The sequence below is a fragment of the Neovison vison genome, chromosome 13 (assembly GCF_020171115.1).
Source record: "Neovison vison isolate M4711 chromosome 13, ASM_NN_V1, whole genome shotgun sequence".
NCBI classification, from domain to species: domain Eukaryota; kingdom Metazoa; phylum Chordata; class Mammalia; order Carnivora; family Mustelidae; genus Neogale; species Neogale vison.
The window spans coordinates 5,275,947-5,291,119 of record NC_058103.1 but is presented as its reverse complement, the minus strand read 5'-3'; the positions used below and the strand labels follow the sequence as shown (position 1 = coordinate 5,291,119).

Here is a 15,173-nt window from a genome sequence, read left to right as displayed (position 1 = left end):
ACCCTTTCCCCAGGCATCACCTCCTTCAGGAAGCTACCACTGGGCTGCTTTTTAGGCTCCCACGGGGTCCTGGCTCCTTGGTCACTCATCTGCCCTCACCCCACACCCTGCTGGACCCATGTCTGACTCGGACTCTGTCCAGCACAGGGCCTGGAGCACTGTAGGTGCTCACCGGGTGTGGAATGAGGAAGTTCGGCCCTGGATTCCAGGAAGTTCCTCCGGCTTCGAGTGAAAGATCCTGGCGTTCTAGCCAGGTGCTGGGAAAAGGGTACCTACCAACTGACAAAAGGTCGATAATTCATCAAAACCCTGACCCCACGGCCGCTTCTGGCAAGAAGACCTCTAGTACCCGTTTGCTCTAGCCTGGGAAGAATTAGTGGCGGTACTCCAGTTCCGCCTGCGCCTGAAATTTCAAGTGGGAGACCAAGGGTGGTGTCCCCAGGGCTCCCACAGCGGACCGGAGAATTGTGGGCCTCTGAGAAGGGCCAAGGCGCACAGAACTCCCTGGGAGAGCTCATCTATCAGATGTCCGAGAGCCTCCTTCCTTGTTCTCGTCCTGGACTGTGAGCTCCCTGCTCCCCACTGTGCCCCATCCCCAGCCCCGGCTCAGCTGCGATCCCAGGCTGGCGGAACTCCTCTGGCAGGAGTCCCCACACCATGGGGGCTTCGACCTGACCTCCTGCCAGCAACTGCTGGCCTGTTGCACCTGTCTGTCCTAACCCAGGGGGTCCCTTTAGAACCTGCTTTTTTAGAAAACTGGCGGTGGGAGGAGCTGTGGCCCTTGCCAGCAATGACAAGATAGAGGTCCTGACCTCTAACCCAGGGCATGGTCTCAAGACCCCAGCATGAGGTATGGTGGGGGTGGGGGTCCCCAGAGGTAAGGTGGCCTGCCCAAGGTCATGTAGCCTGTGCAGGGAGAGGCAGCCCAATGGTAATGTGCTCTCCTACCCTCGTTTTATCCATTCAGTGCATTGTGACACAGGTGCAATCTAGCGACAAGATGTAACTTAGCCTGGAGGGCCGCACCCAGCCAGGTGAGGGAGCTGGGGGCTCTGGCCAGGGGTGGTGTTGAGGCCGGGGAAGGAACCTCGGCGCCCTCATTTGTGCAACAGGCCCTCTGTGCGTGTGGACACAGCAAATAAGAAGCAGGACAGGCCTGCCACAAACGCAGTGGGTGGCCTTGGACAAGCCACACTGCCTCTCTCAAGTGTCCGTTTCCCCACCTGGAAGTGAGTTTGGGCAGGCAGAGGGAGCCCGGGGCGCCATCCCTGTAAGGGCTGAGGCAGACAGGCGGCTCCCGCACCAGCCACACTGCCCAGCCCATGGCCGTGCCCCGGGACATCCCTGCTGGGTGGCTGGAGGCGTCCCATGAGCTGTGACAGCCAGCAGCCGGGCACTTGCCAAGGGCTAGAAGGCAGACAGGCTACCTCCCAGCGGATTCCTGGGAGCCTGCACCTCGGGGCCACGGGGGCTACCAGGCTGTGTCCCCACTTCATGTCCCCTCTGGGTAACCCCGCGGACGCGAGGGCCACCCTTGGAGCAGCTGCCGCACTTGGCGGCAGCCCCGCCCTGGGCCCAAAGCAGGCTTGGTCCCTCCTTGAAGCCCAGACAGACAAGCACAGCGACACAGGCAGGACCGAAGGAAGTTTATTCACGCCAATGAGCGGCATGAGGGAGTGGACCCCGCATCTCCAGAAAGCACAGACCCCTCAAGCCTGGGCCTTCCCTGAGACAGGTCTTCCGCTTTTCCAAACTACACAGGGTGCGCGGTTTACCAAGCCTCCCGGGGACAGGCCGCTCGGGGCCTGGAGGGCGCCGCGCACTTTCTAGCTACGTCCACCTGGCCCGGGGCACTGCTCTGTGCAGAGACTTCCACGCCAGTCAAGTGTCAAAACAAAAGCATCTGCAAAGACAACAGAGCCCTCAGCATCTGGCACGACCAGCACGAAGCGGCCCTTGGCTTTCAGGGCGGAGTGTCAGGGACTGCGTGGTGGACGGAGTGTTAGCACATCGGGCACGACGGAGTGTTAGCGCATCGGGCACGACGGAGTGTTAGCGCATCGGGCACGACGGAGTGTTAGCGCATCGGGCACGACGGAGTGTTAGCGCATCGGGCACGACGGAGTGTTAGCACATCGGGCACGACGGAGTGTTAGCACATCGGGGAAAAGCGCGATTCCTGGCGCGGGCGCATGCACGGGTGGGAGCGTGGTAGGAACTGGAGTCTCGCCCACGAAGACTCAATTTATAACGCCCGGCCGCCGCGGGCCAATATTCAACGTGGAAAGCAGCTTTCAAGCTGGGAGCTCATGTAGCCAAATGTCTCGCAAAGCTTTCAGTCGGCGAGTCTTCTTCTCAATTCCCTTGGGCGCGGCCGGAATTACGCCTGTGCCCACCACCCCGCCGCTCGCAGACTTTTCAAAGCACGCTTGAACGGACGCTAATGCGTTTTGATTCAGGGACGCAGACAGACACCACGCTCCTTCACAGAGCAGGTCTGAGAGTGTGGCGACCAGCAGCTGTCCTCTGGACCGGACAGGCTGGCCTGTGGACACAGAGCCAAAGGTCCCCCATGGGGGTCTGCTCTGTGGGAGAGACTCCAGCGGGACTGTCTGACCATGGAACGTTAGCCGGCACCCAGTGACCCCAAGGGTTTGGCCCACGAGAGACAGAAAGGAGGACGTCATGGGAAAAAAACGGCACGGACACACACACAGGGCTTCCAGATACCATCCAGTAATTACCGTGTGACAGAGCCTATGGGTAGTGCTGATTTGATTGGGCTGGAATTATTGGTAAATTACATGTCTTTATAAGCACATATAAAAGGAGTGTTACTGGAAGTCGTAGGACAGCTTCCGGGGAGTCATGAACTCTTTCACGATCTCGTCTGTGACCTCCTTGCGCCTGGCCTGGTGCTCGGCGATCAAGGGCTGCAGAACCTCTATGAGCGTCTTCTTGAGCTCGCCAGTGAGCATGTCGCCGCTGGTGTAGTCCTGCCCGGAAGGAGACAGACCACAGTGACAGGCGGCTCACGCGCCTGGCCCCCCCGCCTCCTCTGGGCGCCAGCCCAGCCCGCAGCACCCGCGCAGAGCCTGGCACAGGGGTGGGGCCCGGAGGTCCAAAGACGTGCACCTTCCCCGGTGCTTTTCTCCAAATGCTGGGCCCTGCCTGCCGCGCAGCCCCGAGTCGCCGCCCCTGCCCTCCTCTCGGCCAGTTGGAGCTCCACGCGCTCCAGCCGGCCGGCAGCTCCCTCTCGGCCTCCCGCTCCTGTGGCTCCGACACAGCGTCCCCCGTGCTGTGCCGTCTGCTCTGCACTGTTCGCTACAACCAGTTTTAACGTGTTTGCGCGCAGAGTCCTCAGTCAGGATCTCCTCCGTGGGAAGGTTCCGAGGACCGGAAAACCCGAGGAAAGGCTACACGTACTGTTGGGCCTCCTACTTCTCACCCAACTGCTGCCGAGAGGCCACACCAGGACCCTCGCCTCCCCCGGGCGAGCCTCGGGGCCCTGCCCGCACCACAGCCACGCATGGCCCCGCTGACTCGGTGCGGGCGGTGTCGGAACTGAGATTCTGTCCTGTTGGGAGTTCCCTGGTCCGTGGTGTCCCGCCAGGAAGACCGCTGTGGGTGGCAACCACAGCCTGTGCTTTGCTTTGTGAACTGTCACCGGGCTTCCTGGCGCGTGGCCACAAGGGCAGACAGACCTCCTCGCTTTTCACCTCGTCTCAGCTGAGAGTCTGTCGCCAAGGCCGAGCCCCGAGGCTCCGACCACCCTAAGCTCGGCTGCCAGACCCCCCCGTCCCCCACGAGAGAGGCTGGACCCTGCGGCCTGCAGCCTCACCTTCCTGATCTGCTCGAGCTTGTCATCGTCCTCGAGGAAGAAGGTCAGGTACATGAAGGACACGTCCACGTCACAGTTGCCTCCGAACTGCCTGTGCTCCTCGACGGTGTCTCTGCCTCCAGAAAACGCATGCTTGTTGACCTGCGGCGGCAAGAGCACAGCGATGCAGTGGGGCCGGGCCGCTGCGCGTGGAAGCCGGCTGGGAGCCGAGGGTGCAAGTCGGGCCAGGGGCTGCTTCTGCCCCGTCAGGTCTCTGGGCAGGAGGCTGGGGCTCACAGTCGGGAGGAGGAACCCCATGAACTGCTCCTGCCTGCCTGGTGAGCCCGGGTCCGTGCCAATGTGGCCAACTGAAGGGGGGCGGGGAGGTTAGCTCTGGACCCCCACCCCCACGACAGACAGAACAGAGCTGGAATGTGGGTGAAGCATCCTCCAGGGATGGACGGACATAAGGTCCTTCGGGTAAGAGAGACAACCTGGGAACGGGGGCTGCTGCCTTCGGCGGTGCCGGCGGGAGGGCAGGAGCCCCCAGAATGGGGCTCGAAAGGGAAAGCAGAGTCCAGGAGACGCGCAGAGGGCGCTGGGGCCCGCAGGCAGCCCCACCCGAAAGCATGCAGTCCCCAGAGCTGAGTAAAGACTCAGAAACTAGCACAGTGGTTTTGGAATCACTGAAGATCATCTTGGGAAAATCAGGGCCAAGAAGCCAGAGAAGGAAAGCCAAAAAGGGACAAAGTCTCCTCAACCTTCTTCCCATAAGCACATGAGAGACCCACCATGTACAAATGTCACCCTATTTTCTTTCCTGGGGCAAAGGGTGGGTAGAGCTGGCGGTGCCCACGTGGAGAAGCTTACTCCCCCTCCCAGGACCACCCAGCAATTACTGGTGGGCTGCGCCGGGACCCTGGGCAGGCAGCAGGCGGACGCCTGGGCAGAGGCCGTCAGGCGGCAGGGGGTGGCACCTGCTCTTGCCCTGGCACAGGGGAAGCGTGAATGGCTGCATGCTGGGCGCGGGCAGAGTAAGACAATGACCCATTCATTCTTCCCTCTCCTTCACAAAACAAGAGAGCAAGCTGCAGAACAAAATCAATGTAAGCAAACTGCACCATCCATGCAATAACCAAACAAACAAGAGAAAGCACCAGGACGGGGTTCTCCTGAGCTCTGGTACCCTGGGCAGGCCTGCACGAGCCTTTTCCTGTGCTCAGACTCGCAGGCCAAGCCAGGCTGCTGCTGGGCCTCAGGGAAGAGTCTTGCGAACAGAGCTTCCCAGGCTCCCAGGGCTGGTTTAAAGGCTATCCAAGGGGGGCGCCTGGGTGGCTCAGTGGGTTAAGCCTCTGCCTTCAGCTTAGGTCATGATCCCAGGGTCCTTGAGATCAGTACAGCCACTCCCGCTTCACAGATGTCTCACCTGGACACCAAGGTCACTCGCCAATGGCAGTGCAGCGGCAGGGCACAGACAACCTGGGGTTCCTGACTCTAGGCCACGGGAGGGCCCATGCAATGGGGGAGCTGGGGTCCGGTCCTAACCCCCACACTCCCCAGCTGTGTGGAGGTAGGAAACTGCCTGGTCCCTCTGAGTCTTGATGTCCTTGCTTACAAGACGAACATGGCCTCCTGGTGGTTGGTAGGATTCAGTGAGATGACACAGGCGAGCACGTGGCAGTGCCCAGCACGGCTGCTGCTGCTGTTTGCAGGAGGCCTGGGGCAGATGCCCCGCGCCGGCTGGTGTGAGGTGGATTCTGGACTGGAAGTTGGGCATGGGGACAGACCCTGTCCTGCCACACAGGCTGCTCACAACTCTTGTGGCCTCTGCAGCTGTGTGCTTCCTGACCTCACACTTACTGCCCGCCCACCCTCGGGGGCCTTTGCTCATCCCTAAATGAATGGAAAATGTTTTGGACCCAAAAATGACCTCCTTAAAACAACTAAAAAACCAAAGTGCCTTCCCTCCTGGACAGAAAAGGAGCACCCTCCCCCTGCCTCCCGCTCCCGCGTGTGGACTCCAGGATTTGGAAGGTCCAGCCAATAGTGAAAGGGCAAGAACAAGCCCCGAACATAGCAGCTTCTAAGAGAGGGCGGCGGAGTCGGCGGGGCTGTTTCCTGGAAGAGGCTCGGGACAGGATGGGTGTCCTCGCTGTCCGCTAGGACCCGCCTGGGACTCCGCAAGGGTCAGCACCAGTGGAGGGTTGCATCACACACCTCAGATACAGATTTAGTCACTCCTGCTGTAGAGTTCCCACCCACAAACACAAACTAGATTCCAAATAAAATGTCAGTAACTTCATGGGACAGGGAGGGGGTTGTACCTGTACTGGCAGTTTAGGCCCTGCGAGCAGCAGAAGCAGGGCCCCGGGAAACAAAAAAGCTTGAATAGATTCCTAACTCTCATTTCTTTGGTGACCTGACAAATATGTGCTGAGTGCCCGATGCATGCTGGGACGGCCACGACTGTCCTGATGAAGGACCCCCACCCATTCCCAGTCTCTGTGGGAAAAGGTGCCCCTAAGCCCCACCTTGGCCAGGCTGGTCATCCTCTCTGGCCCTCATCCCTCTAAAGGTGCTCCCCACTGTCTCCCCATGAGAAATCAAGCCAGAAAACATAAAGCACCCGGTCCATCTGCTGGACTACGGCTGCTGCTTGGAAATGTACTGGATGGAATACGTTCCATCATTAAAAAAACTGCCATGGGACGTCCGGGTGGCTTTGTCACTTAAGCGTCTGCCTTAGCTCAGGTCATGATCTCAGGGTCGGGATTGAGCCTGCTTCTCCCTCTCTCTCTGTCACTCCTCCCACTCATGCTCTCTCTCGCTCTCTTTCAAATAAATAAAATCCTAAAAAAAGAAAACTGCCAGGACTTTGCTTCCAGAGTAGAGCACTGGTGAGAAAAGCAGAGATGAAAAATCCAAAATTTTGCCTAAATGAAAGGACAGAGTTAAGTTCATCTGGTGTCAGGGCGCAGGGACAGGCCGCCTGGAGTTCGCAGGCAGTGGCTGTAACTGACCGTGGAGCCCAGCGCCGTGGCAGAGGACGCTGGAAGGACAGTCACGTGATGCGTGCGCGTCTTAGGCACGCCTACTCTGTGTACGCGGGCTGCCCCTCCGGCCCGGACGGTGCTCACCTTGGTCTTGATCTGCTTGGCGGTGTCCGTGAGGAAGATGGAGGAGTTGGGGTCGCTGGCGCTCATCTTGGTCTGGGCCCCCTGCAGAGCGGGGAAGAAGGTGGAGTGCAGCAGGGCTGGTTTAGGGTAGCCGATCCTGGGGGCGACGTCTCTTGTCATCCTGAAGTATGGATCCTGTGAGGGGAGAGGGGACTGAGGACAGCTGGCAGAAATGGGCTGGCTGTCAGCCTGTGAGTACGTCCGCGGCCTCCGTGGGAAGCTCCCAGCTCCCAGCCAGCTTACAGGATTGCCCCCCGCCCAGCACCTTTTAAAACCTCCTTTCCCATCAAGGAGTGCAGCACCCCGGACCGATGGACGCCTCGCCCCGCCTGCTGACCTGGTCGATGGCACAGGGGATGAGGCACTGGATGTCCGTCCTGTCTCGGAAGATCTGAGGGAAGGAGTTGCTGAAGGAGGGGGCAGCCTGGATGGCGGGAAAGCTGATCTTCCCTGAAAAGCATAAACAAAGTATTTTTACACACGACATCGACTCCTGTTCTGGTTAATTCACCCAACAAAAGGGATGAACACAAACAGGCGTTCTCCCCTTTAGAGAAGCGACCATCACTCCAGAGAATCTGAAACCACAGAACAGTAGGGAAGAGAGATGATCTCCAGTCCCAGTGTGGGTCGATCTGTTTTCTCGGCTTCCCTCTGCATTTCTGCTGTGACTGCACACTCCACTTTTCCCTCACTTGGGTGGTTGCTACGTGTTTCTGTCCCGTAAACGTGGCAGGGAGTGTTTCGCCCGTCTCTACCCATAGGCACATAGGTTGTTCCTCACCTATAATCGTATAAATTCTGATACCTGGAACCCAAAACTGTTTTCAGTACTTTGGATGTTGCTGTTAACATCACTACTGCTATTTACTCAGACCTGTACAAGGGTCCAGGGGCACCGACCTTCATGCGACCTCTGACGAGCGGTGCTGGCCCAGCCCGTGCCGTCCGTGCAACACGGGCACACTCACGCTGCCACCACCACCAGCGCCCTGCTCACACACAGAGCAGCGGTGGCCATTCCCTGCGTGTGGGTGCTCGGGGCCAACCCCGGCCCTGACTGCTGCTCCCAACTCTGCTAAAAAGTACCATATGGCTCGCACCTTACAGCCACGGACGTCAGGCTCAGACTGCTGACACAGCCGGCCGCAGCTAATACACAGCAGGCGCCTGGGCCAGGATTCGAACCTGGGTGCTTCGCAGCACAGTGTGCAACTAGGCATTCGTCTGTCTCTGGTTTGCCCAGTGCCGCCTTCCCTGAGACATCTTCCCAGGAAATGCTGGCCTTCCAAGGATAAAAACCCTTTCAAAAGCACAGGGTTTATGCCCCAATTGTCAGGAATGTATCTCACTGAAACACCCAAGGGTCTTGCTCATGTGAAAAGACTCCCAGTGAGGCCTCTCCATGGCATTTCTGCACTTGTCCCTGAAGGTCCCCTCACCGCCAGGGCTTCAGGCAGTGCCCCCTCCCAGCGGGGCAAACTCTCCCATGCGGCACCCACACGCACACTCGGGGATGCTGTCCCCGGCTCGCGGCTGCTCGGCCTGGAGCCGTGTCGCAGAAACAAAACACAGGTGTCAGGCCCCACAAAGGATCAGGAGACCCACAAGTCTCAGGGATCAATTCTTAGCTTTGGGAGCTAAGGGTCTAGAAGGAGAAGGCTGATGTGTCTGACAGGCACGTAAGTACATGGAAAGGGACACGAGTATGTGTGCAGGGGGCCGAGCCGTGGAAGGACAGTGAGGGCGGGCAGGGTGGGCACCACAGGGCTTCTGGCCAAGTCCCGCCTCTTACGGGGGAAATGGAGGCTCTGGCCTCTCCTAAAGGCGCCTGCATGGGCTGGGACCCCACCAGCAGGCAGAGGAACTCCAGTCATCCCCACACTTCTCCTCCTTTCTTCTAAGCCTCTTAGTAGGTGACTGAGGGGCCACAGATGGTCTCCGGAAGTGCAGCACCAAGGCCCGGAAATGGGGCTGCAGGCATTGCTCCAACTCCTCCGGTTCCCGGCAAAGACCAGCCCGTGGGGTCGCTGTGGGGAGGCGAGGGGCGAGGGATGCCACCTGACAGGCCCCTGGACCCCGGGGCAGACGCTGATGCTTCACCCTGGGATGCAGGCCACGGCGAGCTCCTTACCGATGGAGTCACTGTCGGTGAAACCAAAAATGCCTTTCACTTGGTTGAAGGTAACGTGCTTCTGAATCTTCACTACGTTCTTGTAGAAGCCCGGGCTCATCCTGCAAAGACAAATGGGATCAAACCGCAGGCTCAGAGGGTGGCTTCCTGCCAAGGCCGAAGCAGTGGATGGTGAAACCTGAGCGTGCATGTGTGGGCCGAGGACACGGACCGGGCAGGAAGGTGCCCAGAAGGCATCTTGAGGCAGAGAGAGCAACCGCAGGCTAAGCGGAGCTGCCAGGGAGGTGTGGAAACCAGTGTGAGACCGACGTCGGATGCCGGGTCGATGAGGCAAGAACGCGCTCGGACTCAGGGACGGACGGGGAGCATTTAAACTCTCCCTGAAAGAAAACCTAAAACCACCCAACAAAGTAAAAACTGTCAACGGTCAGGTATGCTGCAGAGCTTCCAGTCTGGGAGCCCCGAGGGAGTCTTCCCGTGAGACCGACTCTGCTCTGCGTTGTGCTGCTATAGAGGATCTGCAGAGAAACCAATACGTCCAGTTACCACGGCCCTGTCCACCATCGGCAGCCATGCTGTCTGGGCAGGCTGACCCCGTGCCCAGCCACAGGGCTGGGCCACAGTGGCTGGTTCAAGCAACCAGATGCTCTCTCCTGGATGGTGAGGGATGTGGGTATGAGGCCTGGAGCTGTGGCAGCCATTCTGTTGCCAGAAGGACCTAGGCTAAGGATGAAGCAAATACAGGGCAGGGCAGAACCCAGAGGAACTTCTTACACATGCTCAGCAGCTCTACTCTCCACCCAAGCAGGTGTCAGGCCCCACAAAGGAAGGGGAAAAGTGGCTTACTATGTGTTTATAACACTTACTATGTGTTTGCATCCCGTGGCAGGAGCCGTGCTAAGTGCTGGACCCAAGTTAACACCTCTCAACTCCCCCTTTGACGTAGCAGCCTCACCTCCACTTTCCAGGGAAAGGCTGAAGCTCTGAGAGGTTTAGGATCAGGGCACAGACCCAGCGAGTACACGAGCTGGGATCCAAACCCAGGCTTGTCCGGCCACAATGCCTATGCTTCTCTCACATCTCAGTTTTGAAAGGTGAAGACTTTTGCCCCTGGATGGAGACTCCTGAATGCCTTTGGACAGACAGCGGGGTGTGGGGCTGGGGTATCAGAAATCCAGAGGCACTGGCTGCCTGGGGCTGGGTCAGCCACCAGGCAGGGAGGACTGTAAAGGCAAAGGCTTCACACCACGGTCTGTGCGGAGTGGAGCGGAGTCCCACTTGGGAGGGAGAGAGGGACTTTCACTTAGCAGCCTGCTCAGTTTTGGCCCAGGGCACTGGTCGGGGGCGGGGGCGGGGCTGTGTTAGAGAGAGGGAGGACATACCGGGACCCTTGCTATATGCGAGGGTGCTCCCCGCAAGGATGCCTGCTTTGTGGTCCTGCTGACACAGGGGTCCTGGGAGACCGCAGGAGGCCCCCCACTGCTTACACCTGGTGAGGACAAGCAGCCGTCTGCCACCCAGAGGAGAGGGCCATGGCAAACGCTCCGTGCATCCTCAGGGAGAGGCAACGACAATTCTGGCAAATCAGCCAGTGGCCAACCTTCCTCCAGCCGCGGTCACACTGCGCAAGATGGTCCAGCCCCCACGGGAGGGAGAGTCTACAGCACCCCAAAGACAGGACTGCAGCCCTGTGGTGTCTGAGCAGCATTTCTGAGTAAGACAGCCTTGACCTTTCTTGGAAGGGGAGTTCCTTCTTTGCCAGCCAGTGCTCGTGCCGTGCAGGCTGTAGGCTGTGAGTGCATCTAGGAGGGGCATCGGTTCCCTGCGCGCCCGGTGACCTTACACAGGGAACCAGGGACAGGGTTTTAAAGCTGAATGTGATTTGAGATCGTATGTTTGCCAAGCACTCACCAGCTACTGCTCGAAGGCCACATTATGTGTAGTACCTCATCAAGTCCTCCTGACTCTGTTACAGGCACCAGGACCTCCTGACCGCAGGGTGAACCCCCCTTCCTTTGTCCTCACGGCACTCATTATCACCTGGTTGTCACCTGTTAACTGCCTGCTCCTGCGCCACAAGTAGCTAACCGGACACAGTTGCAGGATGATGGCCCTGCCAGCAGTGGTGTCCCTGGCACCAGTGTGGCCTACTGACTGTGTGAATGAGCAGGCTGAGCCGTCCCTCACGGCTCCCGGCAGGAAGGGCTCTCTGGGCCCACACTCAGGGCCAGAGATGTGTGTGGGGACAGGGTGTCTGGAGCCAGCTGGCCTGCTCTGGGCTTCTTGGCCTGCAGGGCCCTCACCACTCCGCTCCTGCCCAAAGACAGGGTGGAGGCTGGCCTGGTTGTAGTTCCAGCTCCTGAACACCAGGAAGGAGCTTTGTTAAATCAAAGCTCTGGATTTTGAGTTAAATTTCAAGATAAAAAAGAAGCTCAACTGTTAAAAACAAAAAACAAAAACCTCTTGAAGGGAGTAAGGTGTTTGAAACAGGATTTAACTTTTAAAACTTCCCTCTTGACCTTAGGTTCAACCTAAGAGCTCTTTCTGGGAAGAGGCAGCACAGACCCTTTGGTTCACGGTTGTCTGGGCTTTCGTCTCCACTCGGAGCTCAGCAAGGGAGAGAAGCTCCTGCCGAGCAAAGAGGATGCACAGGGCGGTCAGCGGAGAGGCAGGCCGGGCAAGTCGCCGCAGGCCCCGCGTTCTCTCAGGACCTGCCGGGCGCATGCTGGGTCGTGGGGCGGCCCCCGCAGGCACCATGCCGGCGGCGCCGCTCCGTCATCTCTGCGGACACAGGGGTTCGGTTCACCCCACCGGGCCCTCGGCTCAGCGAGGCAGGCGCTCCGCTTGGCTCACTGCTGGGTTCCCAGGGCCCCGGAGGACGCCGGCCGCAGAGAGCGCTCCGTCACTGTTGGTCTTACTGACCCGGCGGAACAGGGCCACCCCTGACCCCGAGGATGACAGAAGTGGGAGGGGGTGGGGAGTGACACAACCATCTGTGCTTTACGGGGAGCGCTCGCTGGTGGGGGACCGAGGCTGTGAGGGGCTGCCATGGGAGGCAAGAGGCGGCACCAGAGGACACGGTGACTGGGCAGTTGCCAGCTCGGCCGGGCCCTGAAAAGAGCAGCAGGACCCAGGGTGTGGCTATGCGCGCGAGCAGGCGAATCAAGAATTCTTAAGGAATGAGGGGCGAGAGAGAAAATAAAGCACCATGAAAATGATACCAGCGATCACATCTAGGGTCTCATGTAACCCTACTTCGTGGACCACGCTTGCTGCGACTCATGAGCTCTAAAGAGAGGTGCCAGGGCTCGACCTGGGTCTGTTTCCCTCCTTCAAAGATCATGTTTCCTCAAGGACACAAGGCCTCTATACCCAGAGAGAAGGGATTTTAAAAATCTCACAGGTAAAATGAGAAAGTTAGGAACTCAGGTACTAGTTGGCGGGAAGGCCAGACCTTACGAAGGCAGCTATTCCCGGGGCTATAAGCCACCCTCAGAGGCAGTCCCATAGCGGGACGTTTGGGGGAAATGCTAGCGAGCAAGTTCCTCCCGCTCCGTGCGAACCCCGCCCGACCGAGCTTCTACAGCACCCCAGCACTCCGTCCAGGCCTGGCAGTGAGCCTGCCCGGATACGGCCACACCCCTCCTCAAGGACAAGTGCCTGGGGGCGGAGTGTGGGGGGCACTGCCTCTCAGGTGCTCAGAAAGTACCTGCCGTGCAGAACAACGTATTCTTATTGGGACACTTGACAGAGTCTTGTTTTTCTAACACAGTTCTTGGCAATCATCTGGGATGAAGACCTCAGAAATTTCAATTCAGGGGCGCCTGGGTGGCTCAGTGGGTTAAGCATCTGCCTTTGGCTCAGGTCATGATCCCAGGGTCCTGGGATTGAGTCCCACATTGGGCTCCCTGCTTCTCCCTCTACCTGCGCTCCCCCTGCTCACGCTTGCTATTTCTCTGACAGATAAATAAATAAAATCTTAAAAGTTTCGAGAATTTTCTGGATGCGTATTTTAGCTATGGAGTGGCTGACTTAAAGAACTGGACTGTGAGGGGACCGTGTACCAGCGAATCTCTTCTGTGAGGAAAAAGGGACGCCAAGAAAGAGAAAGACGCTCACTGGCCAACTGACCGTCCTTGGGGAGAAACTACAGTTCTGTCTCAAGCTGGGGATGGAAACCTCAGCTGGTGAACGAGACCAAGAAACCACATGCTAACGTTTCATAAAGGAAGGAAAACATTCCCCAGATCTCAGGACCACTTCAGACGTGTCTGACTCTGCGGTGGCCGTGAGGAGCTGCTTCTGCATCCGCTTCTGTCTCTAGAAGGCAGCCGGGCACTCTCTCCTTACCCCATGTAGTCCAGGTCAGAGAAGATGAAAGTCTTGTTGATGTCAAAGCCACAGGCAATGATGTCCTTGGCGTTCTCCACGGCGTAGCCGTAGGCCTGGTCCAGGGTCAGGTCTTTCCACAGGTACTTCTCGTCATCCGTCATCTGGATGACCAACGGCACGTTGAACACATCCTGCAGCCACCTACGAGACACGTGGGAAGAAGGCTGCCACCTCGTTTCCCTGGTGTGCATCTAAAATCGCGGTTCCTACTGAGAGTGTACACAAAACTTTCCTGTCTACACAGTCACATAGTCTTACGTTGTGGAGCTGGACTACTACATTTACTTAACGCGGAAGGGCCTGCGCTCAGCTCTGTGCCAGCTGCTTTATGCTGGCCACAGTTTTAGGAGGTAGGTATTATCACTCCCCTCCTGCAGACGTGGAAACGAAGGCTCAGGGAAGTGACTGCTACGGTCTTAGGGACAGGGACAGGGACAGGTGGAGACGGGCTGGCTGACTCCAAAGCTGGGCTTGCTCCATGACGCCACACTTTCTAATGTGACAGCGGGACCAGAGTCACCAAGTCACAATAGCACCCGTCCCCTCGCACCTGAACGACACAGACGAGGACTGTCTTGTCATCTAACATGGTCTGTAAGTACCATTCCAGATTCACTAATAAAAGGGACAAAAGGCATACCGTTCAATACTTACTTTGTGAAGATAAACGGGATGAGATGACCTACATGCATTGCTTCAGAAGAGGGGCCCCTGCCCGTGTACAGATAAAATGGCTTCTTATTCTCGTAGGCATCAAGAATCTGGTTCATATCTCTAAAGGAAAGAGGAGAAAAGGAAATGGTGTGACTTTTCTGAGAAACACTAAGGCGCTAATGCTTGGAAAAGACGGAGAAACCACGACACCGTGATTAGTTGCCCTTGCTGCCTGTATTAGAAAAATGGCAGGAAACATGTACTGACATGATGTGTTTCTCCTGTGATTGTTTAAAAAGTGTAAGACACGCAGGTCTGGAATAAAAGCGGGATATGGCTGGGCAGCTAACGGAATCCCTCTGTAAACTTCAAATACCAACGTCCACACACCATCTACTTCACGCCCGTTCCTGGGAATGACACCAAGCCGACACTACACAATCCTTATCAGAACCCCCAAGCCGACACTACATAATCCTTATCAGAACCCCCTAGCCTGGAGACTCCGGAGACCCAGACTGGGAGACTGTGAGTTCCACACACTCCTGACTCAGGGACGGGAGTGAGGAAGACCTCCTGGGAGTGCGGAGAGGCAGGCCCTAGCAGCAAATCTCCTCTGGGCTTCCTCAGCCAGGCTGGGGCCAAGTGTCTGCAACTGGGAGTCGTTCTGGATTCATCTGCTCTTCCCCAGGACTGGGGTCCAGGCAATGCACATGAAGGGTTTCCTTGTTGGGCATCAGAATCACTGGTCACGTTACATCTACCCGGGTCCTACCTTCAGAGATTCTGATTCAGGGGGTCTGGGGTGATGCCTGGGGAATCTGTATTTTTTTTTTTTTTTTTTAAAGATTTTATTTATTTATTTGACAGACAGAGATCACAAGTAGGCAGAGAGGCAGGCAGAGAGAGAGAGGGGAAGCAGGCTCCCTGCTGGGCAGAGAGCCCAATGCGGGGCTCAATCCCAGGACCCTGAGATCATGACCTGAGCTGAAGGCAG

The 15,173-nt window shown here is 57.8% G+C and overlaps 1 protein-coding gene across 2 annotated transcripts in view; it reads right to left on the bottom strand.

Annotated features, from left to right (window-relative positions):
- Positions 1-1,633: 1,633 nt before the first annotated feature.
- WARS1 (tryptophanyl-tRNA synthetase 1) overlaps positions 1,634-15,173 on the bottom strand; it is a 29,269-nt gene continuing 15,729 nt past the window's right edge. For both annotated transcript variants that reach the window (XM_044231357.1, XM_044231358.1), the window contains exons 5-11: positions 14,177-14,296; positions 13,481-13,663; positions 9,131-9,231; positions 7,334-7,446; positions 6,958-7,131; positions 3,842-3,982; positions 1,634-2,996 (exon numbers count right to left, since the gene is read on the bottom strand). In XM_044231357.1, coding sequence (XP_044087292.1) covers positions 2,835-2,996; positions 3,842-3,982; positions 6,958-7,131; positions 7,334-7,446; positions 9,131-9,231; positions 13,481-13,663; positions 14,177-14,296 — 994 coding nt within the window. In that variant the 3' untranslated portion in view covers positions 1,634-2,834. The remainder of the gene's footprint in view (positions 2,997-3,841; positions 3,983-6,957; positions 7,132-7,333; positions 7,447-9,130; positions 9,232-13,480; positions 13,664-14,176; positions 14,297-15,173) is intronic.